The sequence below is a fragment of the Accipiter gentilis genome, chromosome 8 (assembly GCF_929443795.1).
Source record: "Accipiter gentilis chromosome 8, bAccGen1.1, whole genome shotgun sequence".
Taxonomy (NCBI): Eukaryota; Metazoa; Chordata; class Aves; order Accipitriformes; family Accipitridae; genus Astur; species Astur gentilis.
Window position 1 is genome coordinate 1942881 of NC_064887.1, and position 25266 is coordinate 1968146.

The 25266-nt window shown below is 45.9% G+C and overlaps 1 protein-coding gene across 2 annotated transcripts in view; it reads left to right on the forward strand.

Moving 5' to 3' along the window:
* The window catches only part of WLS (Wnt ligand secretion mediator), a 44432-nt gene extending 19394 nt beyond the window's left edge, over positions 1 to 25038 (forward strand). For both annotated transcript variants that reach the window (XM_049808460.1, XM_049808459.1), the window contains 11 exons: positions 3312 to 3584; positions 12858 to 12982; positions 14136 to 14297; positions 15256 to 15392; positions 15761 to 15929; positions 16103 to 16200; positions 16556 to 16619; positions 17471 to 17614; positions 19273 to 19356; positions 20866 to 21019; positions 21561 to 25038. In XM_049808460.1, coding sequence (XP_049664417.1) covers positions 3395 to 3584; positions 12858 to 12982; positions 14136 to 14297; positions 15256 to 15392; positions 15761 to 15929; positions 16103 to 16200; positions 16556 to 16619; positions 17471 to 17614; positions 19273 to 19356; positions 20866 to 21019; positions 21561 to 21670 — 1437 coding nt within the window. In that variant the 5' untranslated portion in view covers positions 3312 to 3394 and the 3' untranslated portion in view covers positions 21671 to 25038. The remainder of the gene's footprint in view (positions 1 to 3311; positions 3585 to 12857; positions 12983 to 14135; positions 14298 to 15255; positions 15393 to 15760; positions 15930 to 16102; positions 16201 to 16555; positions 16620 to 17470; positions 17615 to 19272; positions 19357 to 20865; positions 21020 to 21560) is intronic.
* Positions 25039 to 25266: the final 228 nt, after the last annotated feature.

A 25266-nucleotide genomic window follows, 5' to 3' on the forward strand; every position in this document is an offset into this window, starting at 1 on the left:
GGCTGCAGTTTCACAAAGCATTTTTTTCCACTTGGTTCAACACTCCCTTGAATTTAATGGGACTGGAGCCAAACAAGTAATGGAAGCCAAGTGCCGACATTCGTTTGGTGTGCAGTTCCTGACAAGGAATATATATATAGTAATTGTCTCTTGCTCCTCAAAGCTGTAACTTTGGCAGTGGGGATACTTGAGTGAGCATGCCAAGTATTTAAAATCATAATCAGTCAGTGATGAAAACATGTATTTATGGCTATAATGGGGTGCATCAAAGCAAGAAACATTCGTCTTCTCTGTAGAAGTAACAATGTCTCTTAATTCAGAAATGCCTACTTTTAAATCACACAAAGATTTGTCGAAGTTAAAAAGCTCTAAGAGCTTGGCCTGAGTGACTTATTTCCCAACAATATTCCTAATATTCACTTAGAGCTGCAGTTTTAGCCACGGTTACCAGGTTCTGCATCGAGGCGTGAGAAAGGAATGTTGCACCGTTTTATGCACTTACGGCACATCGTTAAAGTGTTCTGTAATCCTGGACTTGCAGCTAGATTTTTTTTGTTTGTTTGTTGAATGCTTTATTTCATTCTATTTTGCTGTTTCTTTCTGCCATATCAGTCATTTGTTCTTTTGGGGGGCTGCTGTAATGTATGAGCTTTCTGTGGTTCCTGGAGGACTGCTGGATGCAGCGAGGGTTTTGAGATGCAGCAGTGCTACGTATCTGTGATGCACTTAGGCTGGGGACTGATAGCGAGGGCAGGTATGAATCTGGGAGTATTCCTGCTTAAGCAAATCCCTTTCCTTTCAGCCCACCCTTTGTGCCAGCATCACTGCTACTTTTCAGCTAGAAGAAACTTATTGCTGTCCAAAAATTGAAAAAATGCAGTTTATAAACAACTGCTTTTTAATAACTTCCTCCCGACTCGCACGTTGAGTCATCTCTCCCTTGCCTGTAGGAAGGAGTGCGGATGTCGTCTTTCTAACGAGGTGGCACGTTAGGGAAGATGCTACGCAGGGTTCCTGGCTTGGATCCCAAAAAGCAATAGAGCTGCTGTTGTGATGCTGCGTCCAAATTACAAGGGAGCCAGGTCTGAATCATCTGGGTGTAGCGCGTGCGGATGTCAGCGTGCTGAGCCAGGGGAACCCTGAGCTGGCTCTGCCCCGACGGGGCTGGGGGTGGCTAGGTGGGTGTTGCTCAGTTTTGGTTTGTTTTTCTCATTGAAATACTTGGAAGTTTGTAGGTAGGGTGCTATTGTTTGCTGCTGGAGTTTTTTTGGTGGGAAGTCCTGGACCATCTGTCAGAACGAGGATGGTGATGATGTGAAAATAGCCTTCTGCCGGAGCCCGCAGGCTGGCCAGCTTATCCCCAATTTTATGTGACCACCTCAGCATCTTTTCTCTGGAGACTTTGACATGAAGTCATTGGTTATTCTATATGCCTGGATATCTGTTATTCTATGTGCTACTTCTGTTTTAATTCATAGTATAGGAACATTTCAATGCTTGTCACTTGCATTAGAGCATTTTTACATTAGGTTAAATTTGCACTTAAATTTTTCAATTTCAAACCTTTTTTATTTTTAAAAGGACTGGATAGCTTGGGGTTTTTCATAAATGTCACATCACAAACTTGTATTATGTAACTTTAATTTCTTCAAATTCTGGTGAAAACAGACATCAAGAAAACTCTTTTAACAGCTTAAAAAGAAAGAGTTAACCTGCGCCATCTGTCTCCCAAAACCTGTGAAGCTGGAAGGAATTCTTTACAGCATGTCCAATGGTACCTTCCTGGTAATACTTCAGAAAAGAGAACAGTTCTGGTTTAATTGCAGTGAAATGTATTGGGTGTCAAAATGTGTTGAGCTGGCTGTTGTGCAAAAAAATTACTTTTTTCTATGACAAAAGGAGAATAGATTCATAAGGGACAGGGGAATTATCAACCTCCTGGTCACTGGGCTTTCTGACCTGCAGAAGCCTCTCGGATCATATGGGGGAGACGAGGAACTGGAGCAGCTCCAGCTCCGCTCGTCTCTGCGGTTTGCCAGTTCTGTGATGCATTCAAACAGCATTAAAATATTTATTTCCCAAATGATACTGGAAACAGGGCAGAACTGCTGTCATAAGAAGTCTTTGCATTGCAGAACTATGTTGGAAATGTGTTTGAGTTTTTAAAAGCCTTTTCTTTCTCTCAGATTTGGAGGTGTTATGCTGAAATTCTGGCTGAAGGTGGAATGTATTTCTTTTCTGCTTTCATCCCTGTTTGTACTTCAGAGCTGGACTGTTTCCTCATCGACATAAAGCCAGAGCAGTACACTCCTTCATAGTTTTAATTGTCTGATCTGGGATGTTGTACATTTTCCTGATACGATGAAAATGGGTATCTTGTGCACATGCACAAAGCCTCATTGCTTGCTGTGGTGCAGAGTTTGGGGAGCATTTCAGAGCCAAGATCTCTGTTCAGCTTCTTTTCTCCCAATATCTCAAAAAAAAATGTGGGGCTAGGAGAAAAAGGGAGACAAATCTTTGGTGGTAACAGTCATTAGTTCACACCTGACTTACAGCAAAAGGAAGAAATACCTTAATGCAAAACGTTTCTCTGCAGTTAGTGGGAGTGGGTGGGCAAGGATCTTTGGAGCATCACGGAAGTGGCCAGCTTATCCCGTGTTTTCCATGCTGGGAGTCTTGGCGAGGCTGAGATGGCTCCTGCAGCAAGTTTGCAGACAGCAGATGGTTGGTCATGGCCCTGGGCTGGGTTAGATGCAACATGGTGCTGCTCTCTCCCATTACCAAGGATTCTTAAAAAAGAATTGTGTGGTTCAGCAGTGAGAAAAGCCTTCCTGCCCAAGGAAACATGTGGCTGTGCGTGGTTCAAATCACTGTGGTAAGTCCTGCCTGGCTCTGCAGGACCACGAGGTTTAGGATTAGTTCATATGTCTAGGTTTGTGATATGGGCACATGCTTTGCATGTGGATTTGCTTGAGTGAGCAAACTAGAAGGGTGTACACGCCCTCTGAAAAAGCTGCCAGTCACTTTCAGTATGATTTTGGTGTAACTGAGGTATCTGAGACTGAACCGGCAGATTCCATCTGCTTCAGCTAATCCTAATTTGATCCCACTACAAAGTCAGTAATATGTCTGTAGATGTAGTAAACTTAATTACTTAACTGCAAGATCAAGGAGCTGTGAAGGAGAATCATTTGATGCATTTGTTTTAAATTGCCTTCAAATAGTTGAATGGGGACCTGCATATTTTGGTGGGGAAACCACTATATAAGATATCTAAAGATGCTAAAAATGTGGTTCTCTTCCACTTACAGCTCCCAGCCCCACTACAGCTGTTCCTTACACGTCAGTGAAGTGCATTGATGTAAGAAAAAACCACCACAAAACCAAGTGGCTGATGCCCTGGGGACCCAACCCCTGCGAGAAGCTCAAAGACTTCGATGAGGCAGTGAGCAGGCAGATTGAAGCCAACGATATCGTGTTTGCCGTGCACATTCCCCTCCCCAAAAAGGAGATGAGCCCCTGGTTCCAGTTCATGCTTTTCATCATGCAGCTGGACATCGCATTCAAGATGGACAACGACCTAAGTAAGTCCCTCTCCATCATTGTTAGATGCTGACTGTGGTCTGATTTCCCCATGTGTTTCTCTTAAAGTCACTTTTATCTTGTGCCATATGTTAACTGCTGCAGTGCCTCCATACAGCGAGGTGATAAAGGAGCATGTTCTAAAGGTGAGAATTGGTAATGAGACATTTCAATATGTATTTTTGCAGGGAGAGCTGTTCACGCTGCACTAGTAAGTAGCTAAGCAGATGACAAGCAGGTTCCCTCTTAAAGTACATAGACCGTCAACAACTACACTGGTTTAAATCCAGCAATTCACTTTCACGGCATATGCTCCTGGCTTTAGTATAGTTTTTCAAAATATTCCAGGATGTCGAGTGCGCAGCAACAGTTTGCAGTCGATAATACTGCCCAACCCTTTCAGCTGTTTCTTTTCTCATGCTTCTCTGCGTTCTCATCCCATCCCTTGTGCTGGCTCTGTGCACGTGCCTGGCCGTGAGCTGCACCGTGCAGCCTCCTCAGGGAAATTTGGGGTTAGCTGGAGGGTCTCTCCAACCGGTTAGGAGGTTGAGCTGGTCACTGCTGTGCAAGGTGGTGCCAGGGCCACTGCTGAAGATCTGCTGGAGCAGGCGAGGAGTGGGGATGTCCCTTCTGCCAGAGCAGCAGCATCGCCTCATCGTGCTCTAGATTGGGTCTCTCACTCTGGGTGGAGGTGGTGAAAAGCCGTGTCGGGGGGTGGGGTGGGTGTTTTTTTTATTTTTATAAATTTCCACCCCCCCAAATCCTTTGTGTCAAGACTTGAACTGGTTACTGGTTTCCCAGTGCTGAAGCCTTTAAGCCATGCTATTCTGCTCTGTGTTTGCCAAGCACTTTTGCATGGTGAGTTTCTAAACTGCAAGCCAAAGTAGTTAGTAAATGAAATTATTGATCCATAAGTTTACATGAGGAGCTCATGAGAAGGAATGCTCATGTCAGAGGTTTTAAACACACACTCTCCGTCGGGCACCAGTTGCAGAAGAGTTGATGTTTATTTACTGAGCCTTTGTCGTAATAATAACTTTAACTTCTTCAGTCTGAGGTTGGTTGTTGGTGAACTGAAATAGTTGCCCTGACTTCCATCAATGGTTGTGAGATACATTTTTTGCTAGGCTTTGGTACATGCAGGTGGAAAGTACCTTCTGGCCTTGAAACTACAGTGGTCCAAATTAACTGGAAAACTGTACAGGTAGACGAACTGTGGAGGAAGCTGTCTTACTGGAATTCACTCTTAGTACATGGAAGAAGATAAAATATGAGGGAGGAAACAAAAAACCAACCAAACAAAAAAACCCCCCACAAACTCAAAAATAACCCTGCAAAAAAATCTGCAAAATAATATTGGGAGCTGCAAGGGCAAGACTGATCTGCCCCTTACTGAAAGAGTTGTGCATCTGTTTACACGTTTAAAAGTGTTTGGGAAAAATCCCTCTCTCTAACACCTATAACTTAATAACAAATAAACAATTTACTTTTCAAACTGGTCTGAACTGGGGCTTCTGTAGCTTTTTCTCTGGCTGCAGCCTGTCTCTTGGCTCTGGCTCTAGGGTTCACGTAACCGTGTAGTGGGTGGATCAGTTCAGGGAGCAAATCCGTTTTAGAAACTGGCTGCTGGCTTGGGGATGTGGACTAGCAAATGCGCGTGCTGGTGCAGGGGGAGCTGGCAGCTTGCACCCTAGGGACTGCAGCCAGGTCACTGTAGATCTGATGAAGTTTTCATGATTGCTTTAAGTTTCCTTTACTGCCTTGCCTGCTCAGCGTTGACCTGTTCCTTCCTAGCTATTTAATGTATCATCATTAAGATAAGTTAAAAGTGAGATTGTATAAAGCTTACATATGTATTCTTATCCCTATAATTATCTCTGAAACACAGAGAGAGTAGCTTTGTAACTTTATTAATGCCTCAACTTCTTAGACTTCAATAGACGATTGCGTTTAGAGAAATAATGCTTTGTTCCGAGGCTTTTAAAGTCAAACCACTGAGCTGGAGTGAGTAACTGGCTGGGCACCTGGGAGCAGGTTGCTAAAATGCTAAACAAGCTTTTGACAGTAATTTCTGCTGTAAGCGCAGAGAGCCTTTTCTTCAGGTGATTATTTGTGCTGTTCAGTGACCAAGTCCTTCAAAGGTGGGAACTTTTTTTGAGATTTAAAAGCAGAAGAGCTTGTCTTGGGCCACCCTCTGGGTAATAACCGCTTCTGCAGCTGGGAAAGACTCAGTTTCTGGGCCTTATAAGTTCAGTAGCTGCTGGTGGGTTTTGTTTATAAGAAGCATTTGGAGATGAGGGAGACATTAAAACTTCTTATGGTGTGAACTGAACTTGGCACATCTTGAAGGTCTTCTTTCGTTGACTGAAGAAAGTATTTTAAAACGCTGTTTTCCTACACTTTATGCGAAGCTGAAGGCAGATGTAAATTAAGTGTAAAATCTAAGAAACTAGTGAGTAACACATCTCTTGCTTGCTAGAGTGTGTTGTAACAGATTAAATAAAAATAAAAATAAATCTTGTTAAGCCAAAATAATTGCTTGTGTGTCTCTGTATCTTCCTGCTAACTTTGCGTTACTGTTAAGAGCTTCATTGATCAGGTAGTTGGAATCAGCTCCTCAAAAGAGGCAATGCTGAAGATGTGAAATAACCTTGTTTCTTCTTTTAAATCAACAATTCAAGTTTCTTCTCTCTTAAGCTTTGAGAGACCTCAAAGCCAGCAGTCATCCTGCTGTAGTTAATGCCAGCAGGGGCTGGTGCCAAACCAGGGACGGCTCCTGGAAGGCATTGCAGCTATTAGAGCCTTGGCCAGTCACCGTCATAATGACCATCTTGAAGCAGCCTCAGATCATCTAGGAAAGCAGCACTGCCTGGTAACTGCAAATGCTCTTATCTGCCTGAAGACACTGGCTGCCTGTCTCCCTGGGGAAACATCCTGGTCTCCACTGGCTCCTGAAACCCCACAGTGTGGTCTGAAGACGTTAAAGTCAACACGCAGCTGAGCACAGTCCTGGGCTTGGCCACGCTCCCCTTCTTGGTCTTCACCGGGGATGCTGCTGAGCCACATCTCCAACTGTCGCCGGCTTTTCTCTGCAAAGGCACGTGGTCGTCCTCTTCCTCTGCAACCCCTAAGCAAGGCCAATGCACAGAACAAAAACTTTCATCCACTGCGAGTCTGTGGGCTTGGGTTTTCCCAGGGTGGAGGGAAAGGCCAGCCCCGGCAAAGTGCCCCAGGGAGCGAAAGGCCCCGTAGGATCTTCATCCTTCAGAGGAGGAACCAGCCGTGGGTTCTTGCTCTGGACTTTCAAAATGCAGATGTTGTTTTCAAAATGCAGATATTTAGAATCTGAGCTACTTCCCTCATGATCATCCTTCACAGAAAGCTGGGAGAGACTCAGACTTGCTGTTTCTCTGAGGAAAAGACTATTCCTGTGCCCAAGCCATCCTTGTCCTTTCTTGATGCATTGTGCGTTCAATTATTAAAAAACCCTTTCCTGAGCAGGGAAAGGCGGCAGATAGAGAAACGAGATGAAGTTACCTTAAAACCACCCGTACCTCAATCACAAAAGCTGCAATGGGAAATCTTAGTACTGCTCGCGAGGATGGCAACAGCTGCTAGCGAGCCCTGCTCCTGCTGTGGTGCAAAATGCCCTGTTTGCAGGGATTCCGGGAAGCCCTCCGGCGCTCGCCCAACGGCTGGCACAGGGCAGTGGCGGGAGCCCCGGTGTGCAGCCATCCATCCCTGCCATCTGTCTGCGGTGCCGCCGGCCGCGTCCCCGGGGGAGCAGCGGCCGTCCTCTGGTTTCCAACCGTAAGAAATCTCCTGTGCGCAAAAGGCTGCTTTTGAAGCTGAAGTTTTCCTTCGTGACTGCGCAATCGGGTCCGGTTCCCATCGCCAGCTCTGAGGAACGCCGGGCGCTTTCAGGGGAGGGATGAAAGCTGTTGAGCTTGTTGAGGACCGCTCTCCAAAACAGCATCTGCTCTGGAAAAGACTGTCCCTGCTCCCAGACAGGACGGGGTGGCCACACTGGCTCCTGGAGCTGCCTCTCCTTCCCCCCCACAGAGCAGCTCTGCGGCCATCCACCACCGATGGGGTTGCTGGTAGCGAGTGTGCAAATCCCCTTTCCTCAGCTAGTTAGGCGGTCATCTCTGTTCCCTGCACATCAGGCTCACTTTAAAAATTCATTCCTGCTTTGCTTTAGTCGTTGCTTGTTGGCACATCTTGCTGCTGCGCTTTCATGGGCAGAATACCTCAGAGAAGGGTGGGAGGTTGTGCTGTGAGCTTGGAGGGGATTTCTCTTTTTTTTTTTTTCTTTTCTTTATATTTTATTTATTTTTTGGGCTGGTCTGCTGCCATGGGTCTGGGCCATTTGCATTTGGCAAGCTTCAGTGTTCTTAACAGGGAACATCAGTCCTTCTCTCTGAGCTGCTTTGCAGCACGACCTTCTACGTGCCAAGAAATAATTTGCTGGTATCCGTCCCTAGCTGGAGCAGGGACCTGGAGGCTGCTCGCTCCCCGACTGCCACAGGCTTCAGGAGCCCCCAGAGCTGCACTCTTGGCTTTCCTGCCTCAGTTTCACCTTGTGCAAAAGTAAACCTGAAATTGCTTAATATTGAATTGACATCTAGGAATGCAGTATCCCTGGGGAGTACAAACTGACGGTTGCACTATGTTGGATGTTAGATAATGATGCCTCTGTTTATCAGGTGGTGTAACAGTATGGAGGGGCCTTTACAAATTTTCAGTCTAAAACCCCTGTTTTCTTCTCATATCTACTGGACTTAAAATGTTAGTAAGTGAGAATAACTTCTGGTTTCTTTGCAGTTGCAAAGCAGTTGTGTACAGTCATATGCCTAAGCGCTGCAGACTGAATTCATCCAATTCTGGTCTCTTTGGTAGGTTTTGTAATTTCAGATTGCTGTTGAAGCATGGAAGTGTAATGCAAATAATTCTAGCATTTCTTCTATTTGCTTGCATATGCTTCTTTCCAGACAGCTGTATTAGTATGCAGCTGGCACAGAGCCATCTTCTGAAACAACTCCTCTATTTTTAGACTATTGTAATGTGAGTGAAGATATCCTCTGCTAATATCGCACTACAAAGTGAATCACGGAAAATATCTCGGGCACCGAATGTCTGGCAGTAAAACGCCAATGTGAAAAAATATATTGGCGGTGCTCAGAACATGACAGGTACTGGGTAGTCCCTTGCTGTAGAGGGGGGTGACAGCTCTGACCTACTTCAAAGCATCTCATAGCCCTGCAAATGGAGAGTCGCTGAGAAAGCTCAAGGCTGGGAACCCCAGCAAGAGCGTGTCTTCTTGTTGGTCATCCCCGGAACACATAATCATATAAACAAACCTGTCTTATTTCTGTAGGGTTTTTAATATAATCCTATGGTACTGGTGAGGTTGTCACTCAACGCTTGAGCTGCTAATACCAGAGGGGATTTACCAGGCTCCAAATTATCTAGGCGTTATCTACAAGATCTGTGAAGGCAAGGTTAATCTGGAGCATGCCGTGAAGAGATGTTCTGACATGGTCCTTGCGAGATGAAGTTTCCTGGCATGGGTAATTTCATCTCTTGGTACTGAATAAGACAGAAATCTCTACCTACTTATTTCTACCTTTTATTGTTGGGAAATTCTGGAGAATCTTGATTAACATGTGCACAGGAGCTGAGTAATTGCTTTCCTCGAACATGTTAGCATCTGGGAAGCTGAGCACAGGTTTGCAGTAGCTTTTTCTCTTCCTTCCTTGCCTGTATTCTTTCTCTTCTGCTATGGCTCAGCTTTGAATAATTAAAATACTCTGCTCTCTCTCAGCACTTCCAGAAGTAAAAACTGGCTCGACTGTCAGTCTCTTGCCTCCTGTTCACTCCTCCCATCTGCTGTTTTGATGGTAAATAACGCTGCTTTGAAACACCTTTCTTTTATCCCGAAGCCAAGCATGGTGGAACATCAGCTACTGCTTCTCTTCCCCCTTCCCCTCATGCACATATGCCTGCACAGGCACGTAGCCTGCCCTTAGTATTCAGAGGACTTCAGGAGCGTTAGTGCCGTGCACAAAAAGGGCACACACCCCCCACACCCCCCAAATTGTCTATCCACCATCTGACATTTTGGTATTAATGTGAATAAGTCATGAATCTTCTTAAAATTCAGTTCTTTGCCAAACAGTGTGTCACTGTCCTTATTTGTTCCTCTTGGACGGTGGAGACTGCTAACAAAAGGCTGAGAGTGGACTGGCGTAGGACTATGTCTGCTGTGCTGAAATACATATCTCTATATATATGTGTGCGTGTGTATGTATAGAGACATATTTATGTATTTTACGTTGACGGGCTTGAAGGGTCTTTGTACAAAAACTCTTTTCTAATGGGAGATGTTGCCCCGATGCAGAGACTGCTAGAAATACAGAGGGAGATTCGAATCCACTGGTCTGGAAAAGCACACACTAGTATATCTCCTGCCTTCTGGTTTTCATACTCGATGGCAGCAGCAACATTTGGACTGCAAAGATGAAATAATGAAAGCTGTTTTTGTTGGATTTAATCCCAAGCATTCCAGTTGGTTTTATGGCTTCTGAAATGAAGTTTGTAGTTCTTTTTAGCCAGGCCAAGTTTAACCTTATGATCCCATTTATCTGTTTTGCTGGTCTTCTAAATAGCGGATCTGAGATGGCAAATTCATGTTTCATGGAAACCTAACTAATGGCTGCTGCGGAAAGGAACTTGATATCAATCTGGATGGTATAGATCACATGTGCAAAAAAAAATGCTCAGAAAAATCTTGATGCATCCACATCAGATGCATAACAGAGCCACCTCCAAACCCTGTATAAATAGCAAGTCTAAACCACAGATACCATCCACGCCCCTTCCCATCATTTTGGATGAGTATGCCACCACATATTCCCAACAAAAATATAACTGAAAAAGATGACAAACATACGGGGGGCACAGCGCTTGAAAGACTCATGCTTACTTGTAGACGTGAAACAGCCTCCCTTCAGAATTATGAAGACCAGATTTTTTTTCGGAGCTGAACTTCAAAGCTCATCAAGTATTGATGTGTCTTTGCAGCCCGTTCCCCAGTGTGGGCTGTTGCTGAGAGAGCAGGCAGCCCTGTTGTCATACAGAGGGCTCCTGGTGAAAAGCGATGGGCGTTGACATCGTGTATGCCTTCCGCATCCTTACAGGACGGAGCACGTACAGTGTCCGCCTATACAGTGACGCAGCCCTGATGGAATGTGTGCGTGTGTCAGCTTAGATCTGCAGAGGCATTTCTGAGCTCGGGAGCGTGTCACAGCACACTGCCAGGGAGCTTGCAAGCGTGAGCTGTTTGCAGCGAGAGCGCAGTGCTTTGACACTGGCACAAGTGGTTCTGTAGCCATCTTCCAACGCTTCTCCAGGGCGGATGGTTCTGTAGTCATCTTCCAACGCTTCTCCACGGTGGATGGTTCTGTAGCCATCTTCCAACGCTTCTCCACGGTGGATGGTTCTGTAGCCATCTTCCAACGCTTCTCCACGGTGGATGGTTCTGTAGCCATCTTCTAAAGCTTCTCTGCAGCAGATAGTTCTGTAGCTGTCTTCCAACACTTCTACATGGCAGATGGTTCTGTAGCCATCTTCCAGTGCTTTTCCAGCAGCTGTGGCTCTCAGAGTTTGGTGATCTATGAAAAGAGGCGAGGTTGTAGCATGCAGAGGCTCATTTCAGAATGTGTCCCTCTTTCAGAGCCTTCTCTTGGATCTGTGCCTGGTAAATAGCAGGATTTTACATCTGGTAGAGCTGGTACAGACTTGCCTTGGGTTTCCAAAGCATGTTTATGTGTTGCTGCTTGGCAGACTTCAACTGTAACTCTCGTTTTCATGAACATGCTCAGTTGTGGCACCTAAATAAGTCTGTTCCAGCCCCATTTCCTTCTTGCAGCGATGACCTCTTGGCAGCATCAAGAGCGTATTTAAAAGCAGTTACGCCCCATATTCTTACTGTGATATTGTCCAGGAGAGGACAAGCTGTTTCCACGCAAATTTCATGTGGTGACCTTACCTGGGCATATAAACTCTGTGTGTGTTTACTGATGTGCAAGTTGGTGCATCTGTAAAGGCAGAAACAAGTCAGTGCTGGTGTGGGGCGTGGGCATGGAGGGGAGGGCTTCAAAAGGCTTATGTGGAATGACTTAAGCTAAATAACACACATAGAAAACATCAACTCCATCATGTGCGGTCATTTCTGAGTTTTTTTTCCAGCAAGGCCAGCATAGCTAAACTTCAATTTTTTAATTTTCTTTTTAAAGGACCCTTGTGTAGTGTTTTCTTATTACTCTGGGAACCCTGGCTTATCTTTGAAGAGCAGAAGATCCTAGTTGTGAGCAATTTTGAAGCAATTTGTACTTTTGGTGATGCGTTTTGACTTTTCCCAGCAGTGCCTTTCCCTGCTTCCTCCCTTCCTGTCCCACCCAAAGGCCTCTGTGACCCTTTTTCTTTCATTTAACATCTCTCAGGTAGAATACATCTTTGTTAAGGGGGGTATATTCTAGACCTTTTTATTCAAGATGTTGGGCTTCGGTGTTTACAGATGGTGAACCTACAGCCACGAGAAACCTAAGGTCACGTTGATAGATGACTTCTGCTATCATGCCTAAATGAACGAAATGCACCATTAGTTGCATGATTTCTCCTTTATACAGTTCATCTAACTATACACAATTGTATACTTCATCTTTTTTGTGGTTTTCTGTAACTAAACACTATTTCAATGTTGATTTAAAGCAAATCCTATGATGCAATATAGTTGTTTCCTGAAGCGGAAACACCCTTTGCACACGCTTCTGTTACCTGCAGAAGGTCTACGTAGAAGCCTGTCTTATTGTCCCTCCGCCAACACACGGTGAAGGGGCTGCTGGATTGCTTCTTGGCTTACTGTGTCTCTGCAGCTGTCTAGGTTCCAGTTTTATACACAAGTTATTGTTTCTAATCCTATATGAATAAATAATGCTCTTCACCCACAGCTGTAACATAAACTGTAAGCCATGGTATGTTAGAAAGATATCAGACTTTTAAGACCAGTAAAAATTCTTTCTTTTCTAGTAGAGAGGAGATAAATGTTTTGAAAAAGGTAATTTGATCTGTATTGTTTGGAATGCAAAAATTTCCATTTCCCTCCGTAGCTGTGTGCCTCTCAAAGGTCCTTTCAGTGTCTAGATGCTCTCCCACCCTTCTGATGTTCTGTACCATTCCTCTCTAACAAGCCTGATGTCTCCTTACTCTTGCAGAAGAAAACGCAGAAATTACCCTGGATGTGTCACTAGCATATCGCGATGATGCGTTTGATGATTGGGAAGAAATAGCACATGCAATAGAGATCAGGAAGCTGAAATGCACCTTTGGCTCACCAAAAGTAAGGTGTTTTGTTGACACTGGAGGTGGGGGAGGTGTGGGGGGAATTGTCCTCTTGCTTTCCTTCGTGGTGCTTCCTAGAAGCTCTGAGTTGTTCAATCATAACTTTAAAACACGTCAGGTTTCTCTTGGCTCAAACTCTTTGAAAACCTGATGAGCTCCACATGCAGTTGGTTCTGTTTGGTGATACAAGAGAAGGGGATGAAGTCGGAGGTAGAGTTAAAAATGTAAGGCAGAAAAGGTGTGAGGTGTTGCAGAGCTGTTGTCTAGAACTCGCATGCTTTGAGATTTGTATACCCCAAACCATCCTAGAGAACTTGGACCTTTCCATCTTGCGCTTCTGTGATGGACAAAACCTTGTTCTTCAGGAGTGGCAAGGAAATAGCCCACCAGGGACACTGCAGCATTCAAAGGACCTGGAAAGGTGGGGCAAGAGTTTCTTAAAATAACTTTTTAATGCCTCAAGCTACAAAGCTTAGAAGCAGAGAGCACAGCTAGCAGTTGAGAACAGATCATCTTGTTTAAATAAAGATATTTCTTTTTGTGCTGCAAACTGTAATTCATGTGCTTAAATTAATCTGGTATCTCTTTACCATGCCATATTTTTCAGCTCTGTGTCTTGTTCTCCTGTTTCACAGTCACTTTCAATAATCCACTTATGTCTCCAGTAGCACCTGTACCCTTCCATAAATATATGCAGTAAATACATATGCGGTCCTGAGGGCACTATTGCTGGTAAAACAGGACTTAAGAAACTCCACGTAAAGACACGTGTGAAGGGGTTGCATATTTTGTTTTGGCTCAAGTTGTGCTTGCTGAGGGAGGAAGCTTGGATCCCAAAGTAGTATTTCCTCTTGAAAGGCTCCCTTGACTTTAAGTGCATGTAAGAGCCTGAGAACGTGAACCTGCTTGAGTTCAAACACTGTTGACTCAATGACCCAAAACAGTTAGAAACTTGAGCAAAAATGTCCCCAAACCTCTGATGTTCTCCAGACTTGCACAGACTCTCCCCAGGCGAAGGTTGGAATTAGCAAACAGGCTCTCGGTACTAGCAATGGCCCCAGTGTTAGGGATTTTGCAGACCCTCACCGTGGAGGGTGTGCTGGTCCCTCTGAGGCTGACTGCCGTTTTGCTGCTCTGTGCCTTTTTGCTAGACCCTGGAGTCCGAAGGCCGTCACTACGACTGTGACTTCCTTCCCTTCATGGAGATTGGCAGCGTGGCCCACAAATACTACCTCATTAACATCCGTCTCCCTGTGAACGAGAGGAAAGGCATTAATGTGGGCATTGGCGAAATCAAGGATATCCGCCTCGTGGTAAGTGTCTGTCTTGCTTCTCTCCATGATGTTTGCCCAGGGCCTGCCGCAGCTCCTTTCTTATCTCCTCTTGGATCCTACTCTTCATTGCACGTAGCTCCTACCTGCAAATGTGACTTTCTTCCTTCCCAAGGGATGCCTCCTTTGACTGCTGTCTTCCGAGGAGCCCATCCCAAGCCTTGAGCAGTGCCACCCTCCTGCACTGCCCTGTGACCACATCCAGAGCCGTGCTCTTCTCTCGGCTCCGAGAGCTCTGTCCTCTCCTCCCCACTACAGTCTGGCTCAGGTGCAGACTCTTCCACCTGATTAAGCCCTGCCTTAGCCTTAGGAGATAAGGAGGAACAGAAAAGTAGGGTTCAAGGGGGCACCTGGTCTGTCTTGGAGTTGGCCCTCGCCACGCAGATGTCTGGGACCGCTGTCAGCTATCCCTGCTCCTGCCCTCCCTTGAGGCTTGGTGGCCATGGGTGCTCCCAGCTGGAAAACCTCCCACCACTGTTCCTCTCAGCAGAAGCAGCGAGCCAGCCAGCTGTGGTGGCTGCAGACAGTGGTGGGAGGGCGTGCGTCTGGAGAAACGCATTCATTTGGCCGATGCTTTTCCACCAGTGGTGACTTAGCTTCATGAGTATCTTGTTACTTGTCTGAGAGCAATTCTGCCAGCTTTTTCCACGCTGTGTCAGAGTGCCCCTCTCTCGGCTGCTCTCCACCTCACAGTGGAAGCTGTGTGTTGATATTTGTTTTCAGGACTTCTGAAGCCTGCTCAGATGGCCTGGGTGCTTAGTAGGCACCTGCTCCCTTTCCTGTGTTGGAGAAACCGCATCTTTCAAAGAGTACTTACATCTACCTGTGCTTACACGTACTGCCACGTATCTGCCTCTCCTGTCAGCTCCTGTAAGGAGAAGCACAGCATAATAATGTTAAACCCTGTACAGCTGTTGCATTCCACCTTGGTTTTCCTTAGGGCATCCATCAAAATGGAGGCTTTACGAAAGTGTGGTTTGCCATGAAGACCTTCCTCACCCCCAGCATTTTAATTATCATGGTCTGGTACTGGAGACGGATCACGCTGATGACACGCGCTCCTGTCCTGCTGGAGAAGTGAGTAGCGGCTCACGTGCTGGGTAAGGTGACCCTCAACCAAGAGGACCCTGACCGAGGTGGTCGCTGCTCCCAGGCAGAGCCTGTGTTTGGGGAGACAGGGATGGTGTCTTCTCTGTCCCCTCCCTCCGCTCAGGCACACTGGGAGCAGGAGAGCCCCATAGCTTCTCTTTCCCATTAAACCCACATAGAATGAGTAGCTGTATTTGCCCACCCCATAGGGTTTGCTGGGAGGAGGTGGCACCTCACCGCCACTGCCCAAACAATGTTGGATTTTCTTCTGTTGCTCTTCGCGCACAGCTTTGGCTTTTGGGGCTTTGTATTCTTGCCTTGCAAACTGGAAAGAGATGGTGCTTCTGTCTTGCCAGGGTCATCTTTGCTCTGGGAATTTCCATGACATTCATTAACATCCCTGTGGAGTGGTTTTCCATTGGATTTGACTGGACTTGGATGTTGCTCTTTGGAGACATTCGACAAGGCATTTTCTATGCCATGCTCCTGTCCTTTTGGATCATCTTCTGCGGAGAGCATATGATGGTGGGTACAACACGGAAGGGAAGGTTGTGTCCAGCCCCACTTGCAGAGATACCTGGCAACTCCCTTGTGGAGAGTTGGAAACAATGCTGTGGGGACCCACACCCGGTAAGAGGACTTCAGGCTAACTTGCTTCTCCTTTTTCTCCTTCTCCCACCTCTTGACCCTCTGATTAGGACCAGAATGAGCGGAATCGTCTCTCAGGGTACTGGAAGCAGGTTGGACCCATAGCCGTTGGCTCCTTCTGCCTTTTCATCTTCGACATGTGCGAGAGGTAGGTGCAGCGCTGCTCTCCAGCCTGTGCGTGCTGCTCCTGGGGCAAGCCTTCCCCGAGCAGCGAGCAGAGGCTCCTGGCCACCTCCCACAGCAGGGACCAGCAGTTTAACCCCCGTGGCTGGAAGCACTGCCCCATCTCATGAAGCGAGGAGAAGCTCCTGTGAGTGCACTGAGGCATGCTGGCATTTCCCAGCAGCGTATCTTGTCCCGTAGGGTCATAAAGAAATGCTTCCCACCTCTTCTCCTTCTCACCCACATGGGAAAGCAGCATGGCTGGCTCTTTCCAGGCTGCGGAGCAGATGTGGGGCTCTCTGAGCTCGTTGGCAGCTTTGTGTTTTCTCTCCTCTTTGCAGGGGAGTGCAGCTGAAGAACCCCTTCTACAGCATCTGGACCACCGAAGTTGGCACAGAGCTGGCTGTATCCTTCTACCTAGCTCAGGGCAGGCTCGGTCTGTGTCGGTAGGAGAGGGAGGCGTTTCCCTCCTGCCAGATACCTGTGGGTTGCAGGGGAAACCCTCCTCCTTTTGGCAGGCTGGGTCTGTGGGGGGGTGCTCAGGCTCTGTGGGAGGTGCTGGTGATGTTTGGAAGAAGCAGTTCTGGCAGGTTTGGTGCTGGATACCGGTGTGGACTGGTGCTGTGCTCGGGGAAGTCACGGGAGAACTGAGCCTCTCCTCAAGATGTCTGAGATTTGGGGGAAAGCATGGGGGATTTAGGTCCTGGGTGTCATCACAATAAGCCCAGAGCCCGTCCTGCTCCAGCAGCGCCTGCTCTGCTTTCCCCCTGACCCCAGCTGCGGTGGCATCTGCTCCAGGGCCCTCTGTTTGCTCTGATTCCTCAGGCACACGTGGCCGAGGCATTCCATGAACTGCCCTTTCAGGTCCCGCTGGAAGGGCTTGCTTTCACTGCCATTAATTTGGATTACTGGGCTGAGATAAGCTGATGCGATTAGTCCCCCTTCCGCAGCATCCAGCCCTCTTGCAGGAGCCTCTCTGAAGATCACACTGGTTGGTGATGGCTTCCCAAATGTCCTCTGCAGATTTTGAATGGGCAGGCGTTTTGGCGGGTTATCCCTCCTCGCTGCCGTGCCGAGTGCTGGGGGACATCGGAGCCCGTGCTCCCCACTCACTCGTGGGCAGGCTGCCGTCCTGAGTGAATGCTGCCTGCTGGAAGTTTAGTTATGATCTTTGGGATGATATTAAAATAAGTGAATTGCCTGTTTGCTATTATTTGTTTAGCTCATACCGTTTTCTCTTAACCTGCGCTGCTCAGATGGCCTTTATTATAGTTGCCGGAATCTGCTTGTGTCTCTATTTTCTCTTCCTGTGTTTTATGGTCTTTCAAGTGTTCAGAAACATTAGTGGAAAGCAGTCAAGCCTCCCAGCCATGAGCAAGGCTCGCCGCCTTCATTACGAGGTAATGCCCCTCCTTGTTCCACAGATTCTTTATTTTTAAAATGCATTTTTGACCTTAGAGTCTATACTGAGACCTTCCCTACCCATATAGTCCTGAAGTGGAAGGTCTGATCTTTATTGGCTTTCTTGTGTTGCTCAAATCCCCTAACTGCCTTTTTGTTTGACTGTTGTGAAGTTTCTTGTTCATTTGGGTCTTTAGTCCTGATAAAGTATTTTAAACTCTCAGGAGGGTATGTAAGCTAGCTCTCCTTTCTTACGAGTAGTTGCCATCTCCCAGCTTACTCACAGTATTAGAAGATGGAAGAAAATTGCCCAAATTACCATTTAAATTACTATGGGGTGTAAGCCCATCAGCTCCCCATACCTCTGTTTCTCCTCCTGTAATATTAATTATTGTGTTTAATTGAAAGTGTTGTGAAGACTACCCTGTTTTTCCATGGTGTGAATTCAGATTTTTGGGGTTGTGTTTTCCTAACCAAGTTGCGGAAGAAAAACTGTCCCACTAGGATCAAAATGGACACGTTCAGCACATTATCCCCATTTTTTGTATGCTGTTTCTGTCCTAGCTGTCTTTAGCTGCTGCAAAACACAAGGAGCTCACTTTAAGTGCTTAAGCTGAGAGCGCCTGTTGTTTCCATGGGCGCGTAAATATTTATCACCAGTGTTGTTCTGTTAAATGATGGTCACTTCTGATTTAAACAAGTCCGTTATCACCCATCAGGAATTCACATTAAAAAAATAGAAAACTGGACTTGAGAGAATTTGAAGAAGATATTGAACTTTTTTTTTTTCCATCTTTCCCTTGAGCAAGAGGCACAGGACTTCAGCTCGTATTGTAGAGCTGCAGCCGTGCTCTACGTACAAACATCTGGCAAGCATGAATCTGATCTGGAAGAGTTAAATTAATAGTCATTTGTTGTTGCAATGTGGCATAGTAATTACGCAGACACTGACATTTCCACCGAAACTCCAGAAACAGGTTAAAAAAAACAACACACGCACAAAAAGAAAACCAAAAGAATTTGTAAGTAAAAATGTAAAACTAGTGAAAGCAAGTACAGTATGCAGTCAGATTCCCAACCAAGTGATCCTGAGCCTTAGTTTGTCTTATAATCTACATTCTTCTGTAATAGCCAGCATAGTTTTGACAAGCGTTGAGAATCGCTGCAGTTTCCTCCCAGACAGACCGTGGAGGTGAGGATTAGTCTGGTACAGTACCCACGCTGTAGAAACACCAACTCGTCTTGCTAAGCCATGCAAGCTCTCCACAAATGTTTGTTTTACAAAAGCTATGAGCTATCAGGCTGGCTCCTAGTGAAACCCATGGCTTACACTGACCTGCCTCCTTTTCCATGTTAACTCTTGGTAAATCAGTCACAAAAGCAAGTGTAATGGAAAGCCGGAGCTGCCCAGACATGCACACCCCGCTCGGAGCATCCGGCAGGAATGCAGACGTGTGGGGAGCGGAGAATATGGGCTGTCGTGAACACGGCACAGAGGAGTGGGTGGAGGTTGTTTTGCTTTGGGGTTTCGTGGGTTGGACCCTTTTTTTTCTTTGCCTTTTTTTTTTTTTTTATACTTGTGTCTTGTATACGCTAAAAACAAAAATGGGTTTTGTGGATTCTGTTAATGTGACCAGTGACATTTCTCTCTAAGCAGGGGCTGATTTTTAGGTTCAAGTTCCTGATGCTCATTACCCTGGCTTGTGCAGCGATGACAGTCATCTTCTTCATCGTGAGCCAGGTGAGTGATGAAACTCAGCTCTGTCTGAGAATGTCAGCCTCCGATTCCCTAGCTGCTAACAACATCAGCTCACTTGCTGTTCAGATGAGGCATGCCTGTTATAAGCAGATTTGGTAATAAGTTGCTTTTTAAGAAGTTGTTTTTGTTTATTTGAAGCACTGCCATGAAATTGGTCAGGCTGAAGCCATCACAAAGGCCTTTGGCTCACGGTAAGGTTTGGGGCTGTGCTGTTTGAAATATCAGCCAACATGGGTTAGTCATTTCTGAGAACTCAGCAAGAGGAAAAATATTCTGTTCACATTGAAAGAATCCGGTGGCTTTGTATGCCCACAGAGAAATAACAGAATTCAATCTTCCCTGGGTTGACTTTGCAACCCTGCTGTTTCCAACAGTATCGATACCTATTTATTCTGAGCTACGATGCAATCTCTCTGTACAAATGAGCTTATATCGCTACTTAAATGTACTTTGGTGGTTTACTCCAAGTGACTTTTAAGATTGCGTCTGTTTCAAAGATGTCATATATGGTTGTTCCTAAGCATAGGCAGCCTGTAGCTTCAGGAGAGCCGTGGGTACAGCCTCACAAGTCCAGAACTACAGAATTACAGGTGCAGGAGCCGTTTCTTCCTCACTGCACCACTTATGCTTTGGGGTACTTGGTGCATCCCAATGCAAAATACAGCAGCAGATGATTTTGCTCCTAAAAATCTGTCTGATTGAAGCAGTGGTTCAAGAAATGTCACATGGCAATTTGATTCTTCGTTGAGTGCTGATGACCGAAACTGTCACTGCGTAGGGGCATAATGCAAACAGTCTTGTCCAGCTACTCTTTTCAAGCTAGTTTAGCTTTCGTCTTTCCCCCTTAGGTCTTTTTCTTTAATGGAAAGCCAACATTTCAGTGTGAACAGTCTGCATATCTTCAAGTAGTATTAATATTGATGATTCAAGTAATATTAATATTGATGTTATTTTCATAAATCTTGACAAATCTCTGTGTGTCCAAGGCTGATGCTGTCAGCCTAGGCCCCTCTCGTAAGACAGAAGCAGCAAGCAGGCATTCAGCACATTAGCTCTTCGCATTATTCATGCTGGTTTTCCTTCTATAAAAGGTCTATTTATAGAAGTCTAATGTTTTCAGATGTAACTAGTTGTCTCCTAGGTACTGCCCTTCATGTGGCAATCTTCGCTGTACACATCAGTTACAGCAGGGATATATTGCAGGATGTGAGAGATTTTGTCACGTTTAAGAATGGTAAATCAAAGTTAAAGAAATCCTGATGGAATCACTTTGTAAGGATCATTTTTTTCCTGCAGGTTGAGGCTAAAGAGGAGAATCCTAGCCTGACATCTGCGTCACTGAATCTGTTATACTCCATTTACTCAATCCTGTTGAATTGACGCTTTTCTTATTGATTTAGTCCAAGTTAGTGCTTTAGGGGATCACTTCTGTATTTTTACAGAATTTGGTCTTACTGACCAGCCTGTGCGTGTCTGCTTTCTCCCTGGCAGGTGACCGAAGGCCACTGGAAGTGGGGGGACATAACGATACAAGTGAACAGTGCCTTCTTCACCGGCATCTATGGGATGTGGAACCTCTATGTTTTCGCCCTGATGTTCCTGTACGCGCCATCGCACAAGAATTACGGTGAAGACCAGTCGAATGGTAAATGCCTCTAAATGATCTGAAGGCTGTCATGGGAAGAAAGCCGTATAAAGTGGGTGATATCTTTTGTGCAGGTTTTTTTTGGCCAAAGTACACGTTCAGCACCTTGAAATGTTATGCAAACGATAGTTTGGTTTTCCTAGCAGACATTTTAATTAATGACTAGGTTAGACAGGTTTGAGTATTTAGCCAAGGCTGTCTAAAACCTTCTAGATGTTTTTTGTACTTTTTAGCAGTGCCCAGTTGTAATTGTGTAGCTCAAATGGAGGGATGAGGAAAGGAGAAAATAGAAATCTGGGCAAGTGGAGAATGGCAGTGCTATTGGATTCCTTTATCAGTAGTCTTCAGTAGCACAGAAATTGTCCATTGCTGATACGGTTGTATTTAAATAACTGTAAATAAAAACATTTATAGAAATGTTGCATAGTCCATAGGTCAGGTAGCTCCTGAAAGCCTGGAGGGAATAAAACAGATCGTTTGCTTTCGAATTGTCAAATATTTTATTGTGAGACCGGGCTAACGAAATAACTTTGTTTCTCAGGAGACCTGGGAGTAAACAGTGGGGAAGAGCTTCAGCTCACCACCACCATCACCCATGTGGATGGGCCCACGGAGGTTTATAAGCTGGCTCGCAAGGAGGCTCAGGAGTAACGCTGGGAAGGCCTCAGCTGGGACCCAGACTGGGGTGGAGAGCAGAGGACAACACAATGCCCTCCGGCAGCAGACCTCTCTCGCCTAACTTGCTTCTCGAGCACCCCGTACCTAGTGTATTTTCACAGAACAGTGACACCGAGCAGAACATTTGTAAACTCTTTAATATGGTGTAGTTATTTCTGGGGGGAGGGATATGTATATTGTGTTACACTCAAGCACGTAAAAACCTGCTAGAAAAGCATTAAGGTTGCAAAGTCGCACGTTCAGAAGTTAGGAAGGGGCAGAGCTGACATTGGGCAGTTTTTATTTGGCTACTGTGTGCCTGTGCATAAAGGTGGTGCAGGGAGCTCAGTCGGGGAGCATGTATTCAGTACTTTGAGTTTGCTTTTGGTGTGCAACTTTTAAACAAGGTGTTGGGGTGGGGGGGCGTGGAACTAAAGCCTCATTGTAAAAACATTTAATTCTACCATCTATAATTGTATTGAACCTTGTTTGAGGTCTTCAGTACAGCCCTGCACCTCCGCAGCAAACGTTTGTCACTTGAGTGAAACACAGCTGTAGACTGTAATATATAAGATTTTAGTAGAAGCAGCAATATGCTTTCTCGGTAGGTTTTACAGCTGTTTGTTAAATGTAGGGGAATGTAAAAACTGGATGTCTGAGCTGACTTGAAGGAGAAAGGAGTGCTCCTCTCCCGAGTTCCCAAAGGTCCCACAGCCAACTCTTGCCTGTTCTCAGCCCCTTGGGCTTCCCTTACTTTGGTTGTCCTCCTCCATCTTAGCTTTTTGTTACGGCTCATTCATTTTTATGCTGCTTACGTGCCATGGGAGAAGAGAAGGGCCACAGGAGGGATGGTGCGTTCTTGGTTCCCGTGCCTGTGAGCTAGGCAGAGGACGCTGGGCAATCCCTCTCCTCCTTGCACTGCCAGGATGGAGCATGCTTGGCAGAGATGGATTCTTCCAGGGATTATCGGACTTGAAAAAAATCCGCTTGTCATGCACTAATGTGGGTATTTGCTTTTCAGAGCAAAAGCAGACGATGAGGTCGCTTACCCCCATGCTGCGCCTGGGAAGGTCTGGCTGTGAGACTGTTGGCAGTACGAGGGGAGTGGGAACTGATCTGGGGTGGAGGCATAAACTGGACTGTGCTGGGGACCAGTTAAGAGAAGTGTTAATGGTGTGCGCGAGAAGAAGCATGGCCAGAAGCGTCTGTGCTGCTCAGAGCACACCTTCTTCCAGAGCCTGGAGGATCTGGGGGGCCTTGTCACCTGGCACTAGTAAATGTCTGTGTTAACTGCTAGTAACACATAACTGAACCTCCCCACCCCAGTTTTGTCCCTAAAAAATAAGAATCTGCTACTGCTGTCTGGTCAGAGATTAGGGAGAGAGGGGAAGCTTCCAAAGCCGCTGACAGGCAGTCGTCATGGGTACTGGTAGAAACACTGTCCTGGAAAAGGCGACACATTGTCCTTGGATTCTTAAAACTTCTGAAATGACACATCAATTGTTAGACTATTAAGACTGCGGAATGAAAGTATAATTGGGAAGTACCAGAAGTGAGATCACCTATGAAGCATTAATCCATCTCTAGCCAATGTATGCATTACGACTTGCGATTAAAGCCCGTTGCGTGCTGGCTTTACTGTCACGCGCTGGTTTGTCCGTGAGGCTGGGGCTCTGGGCAGGAGTTGAGGCTGTGCAGCTAGGGCTCTGGTTTGCACCGGGAGGTGTTGGTTCATCACAATTCCCACCCCAGCAAGCAGCTCGTACTCGGTAACGCCCATCCCTGGCTGCCCTGGGCACCCCTGCTCACCCACCCCACTGTTTGCACGGGGCTGCAGCTCCGGGGCGGGGGGGGCTGTTCCGTTCAGCTCTAACCATCCCTGTTACCGTTTCAAGCATGTTAGTAACCAAATACAGCACCAACTTTCCTTGCCTTTTGCTTTCGCTTACCCGTGTTTCTTGAGACAAGTAAATACTTTAGCTGAGGTGACGCATTCAGATAATTCCTCCTTATTTTCCCAGTCCACCAGGGAACAGGGCCAGAAGGCTAGCGACTGCCCCTCGGCCACGTGCGGGGCTGGCCAGGCACCCCATCTTCTCACCAGTCTTCCCCCAGAAGGGATTTCTCACGGGGACCTGCTGGCTGTGCCAAACAAATCGCACCAGGCAGTGCTGGGCTCTTGCAATCCCCTAAGAGCAGCACGCTGTAAAATAGCATTTAAAATACCATTTATTAGAGCTCAACACTATGAAGAAAGAGAAGGTAGCATAGATAATCCTGCATCCTTTTGGTTGCTGGGAACCCCAGGTTGGGCTCCATCAAACGGGTCTCCGATCAGGGTGCGGCACACCAGGCAGACCCCATCTGCAGAACAGCTGCTCTGTTTTTGTTAATTGGAGCTACTATAGGATTTTCTTAAAAGAAAGGAATTCTGTTCATTGTTCTGTTTGCCTCACTGGGGTCCCCAGCTCGCCCTGCCCTGGCAGCATCTCAGCCAGGACGCAGGGCCAGAGCCGAGGAATGCTGAATGCATTGCTCCGGATAAAGTCCCTCGAGTGCTGCTACGTCTGAGCGTGTGAAGTCACTGTAGCACAGAAAAAGTGCTGAACACTACTTAAGGAGGTAGCTTTGGGTGATTTTGGATACTTGAACTGGAACACTAATAATTTTTTATAAGTTGAGGAGGGTTTTTTTAAAGTGGAATGACAGTGCTCCTGTACTGAAAGGAAATGTGGTTTAAAAGAAAAAAAATTTAAAAGGAGGGGGCACACTTATTGTATGTGGAATAAGTGCTGGGACCGCACCTTCAACATTGATGGAAAAATGTAACTGGTAAGCAATTTACATAAGAAAAATAAGTTCTAGGAAGTCCAAGCAATGTTCCTACTTGCAGTAGTTGTTCATTTACAAAGTGAATTAAATTAACGCACATCATTGTAACTCCGGCATGTTCCTGGCCGAGTGCTCGACTTTGCAACTTTAACATCCTTTTTTACGTTGGGTTCTTACGTGATATTTATGTTGTTCCGATAGATGTGTCCATGGTTTCTTTTACAGCTTAGTATAGCATTGCATTTTGTAAAGGCTCCTTACAAATGGGGAATTGCAGCTTTAAAACCAAATTGTGTGTCAAACACTAACAATTTGTTTACGGGGCGCGTGTATGTGTGTGTGCGTGTGTGTGTGTGGTTTTTTTATTTCTTAATTCCTAAGCCCTACTCATATGTCTCAGAAATAGTCCCTGGGTCTTATTAAAATATATCCTTTTTTGTTTAGGTTGAGTTCAGTTTTTACAGAATGCTTTAAGCAACCTGGAAAACATGTAGTTTTGTTAATTTAAATAAAATATACAATATTGTGGATTTGTCGTCAGCCTGGTTCACTGACTGAGAAATCATAGCTCTTCTGCTGTCATCTTGTTTGCTTTTATTTAGTCTTTTTCTTCAGGCAGTTGCAAGTTGCACAACGTTGCTGGGGCAAACAGTTGACTCACTTGGACAATTTTCTCCCGCATCTCTCTCCAAATGCTTTGCAGTGCAGCAACGCGGTGCTTCGATGCTAATGGCTTTTTGACCTTTAAAACCTTTGCT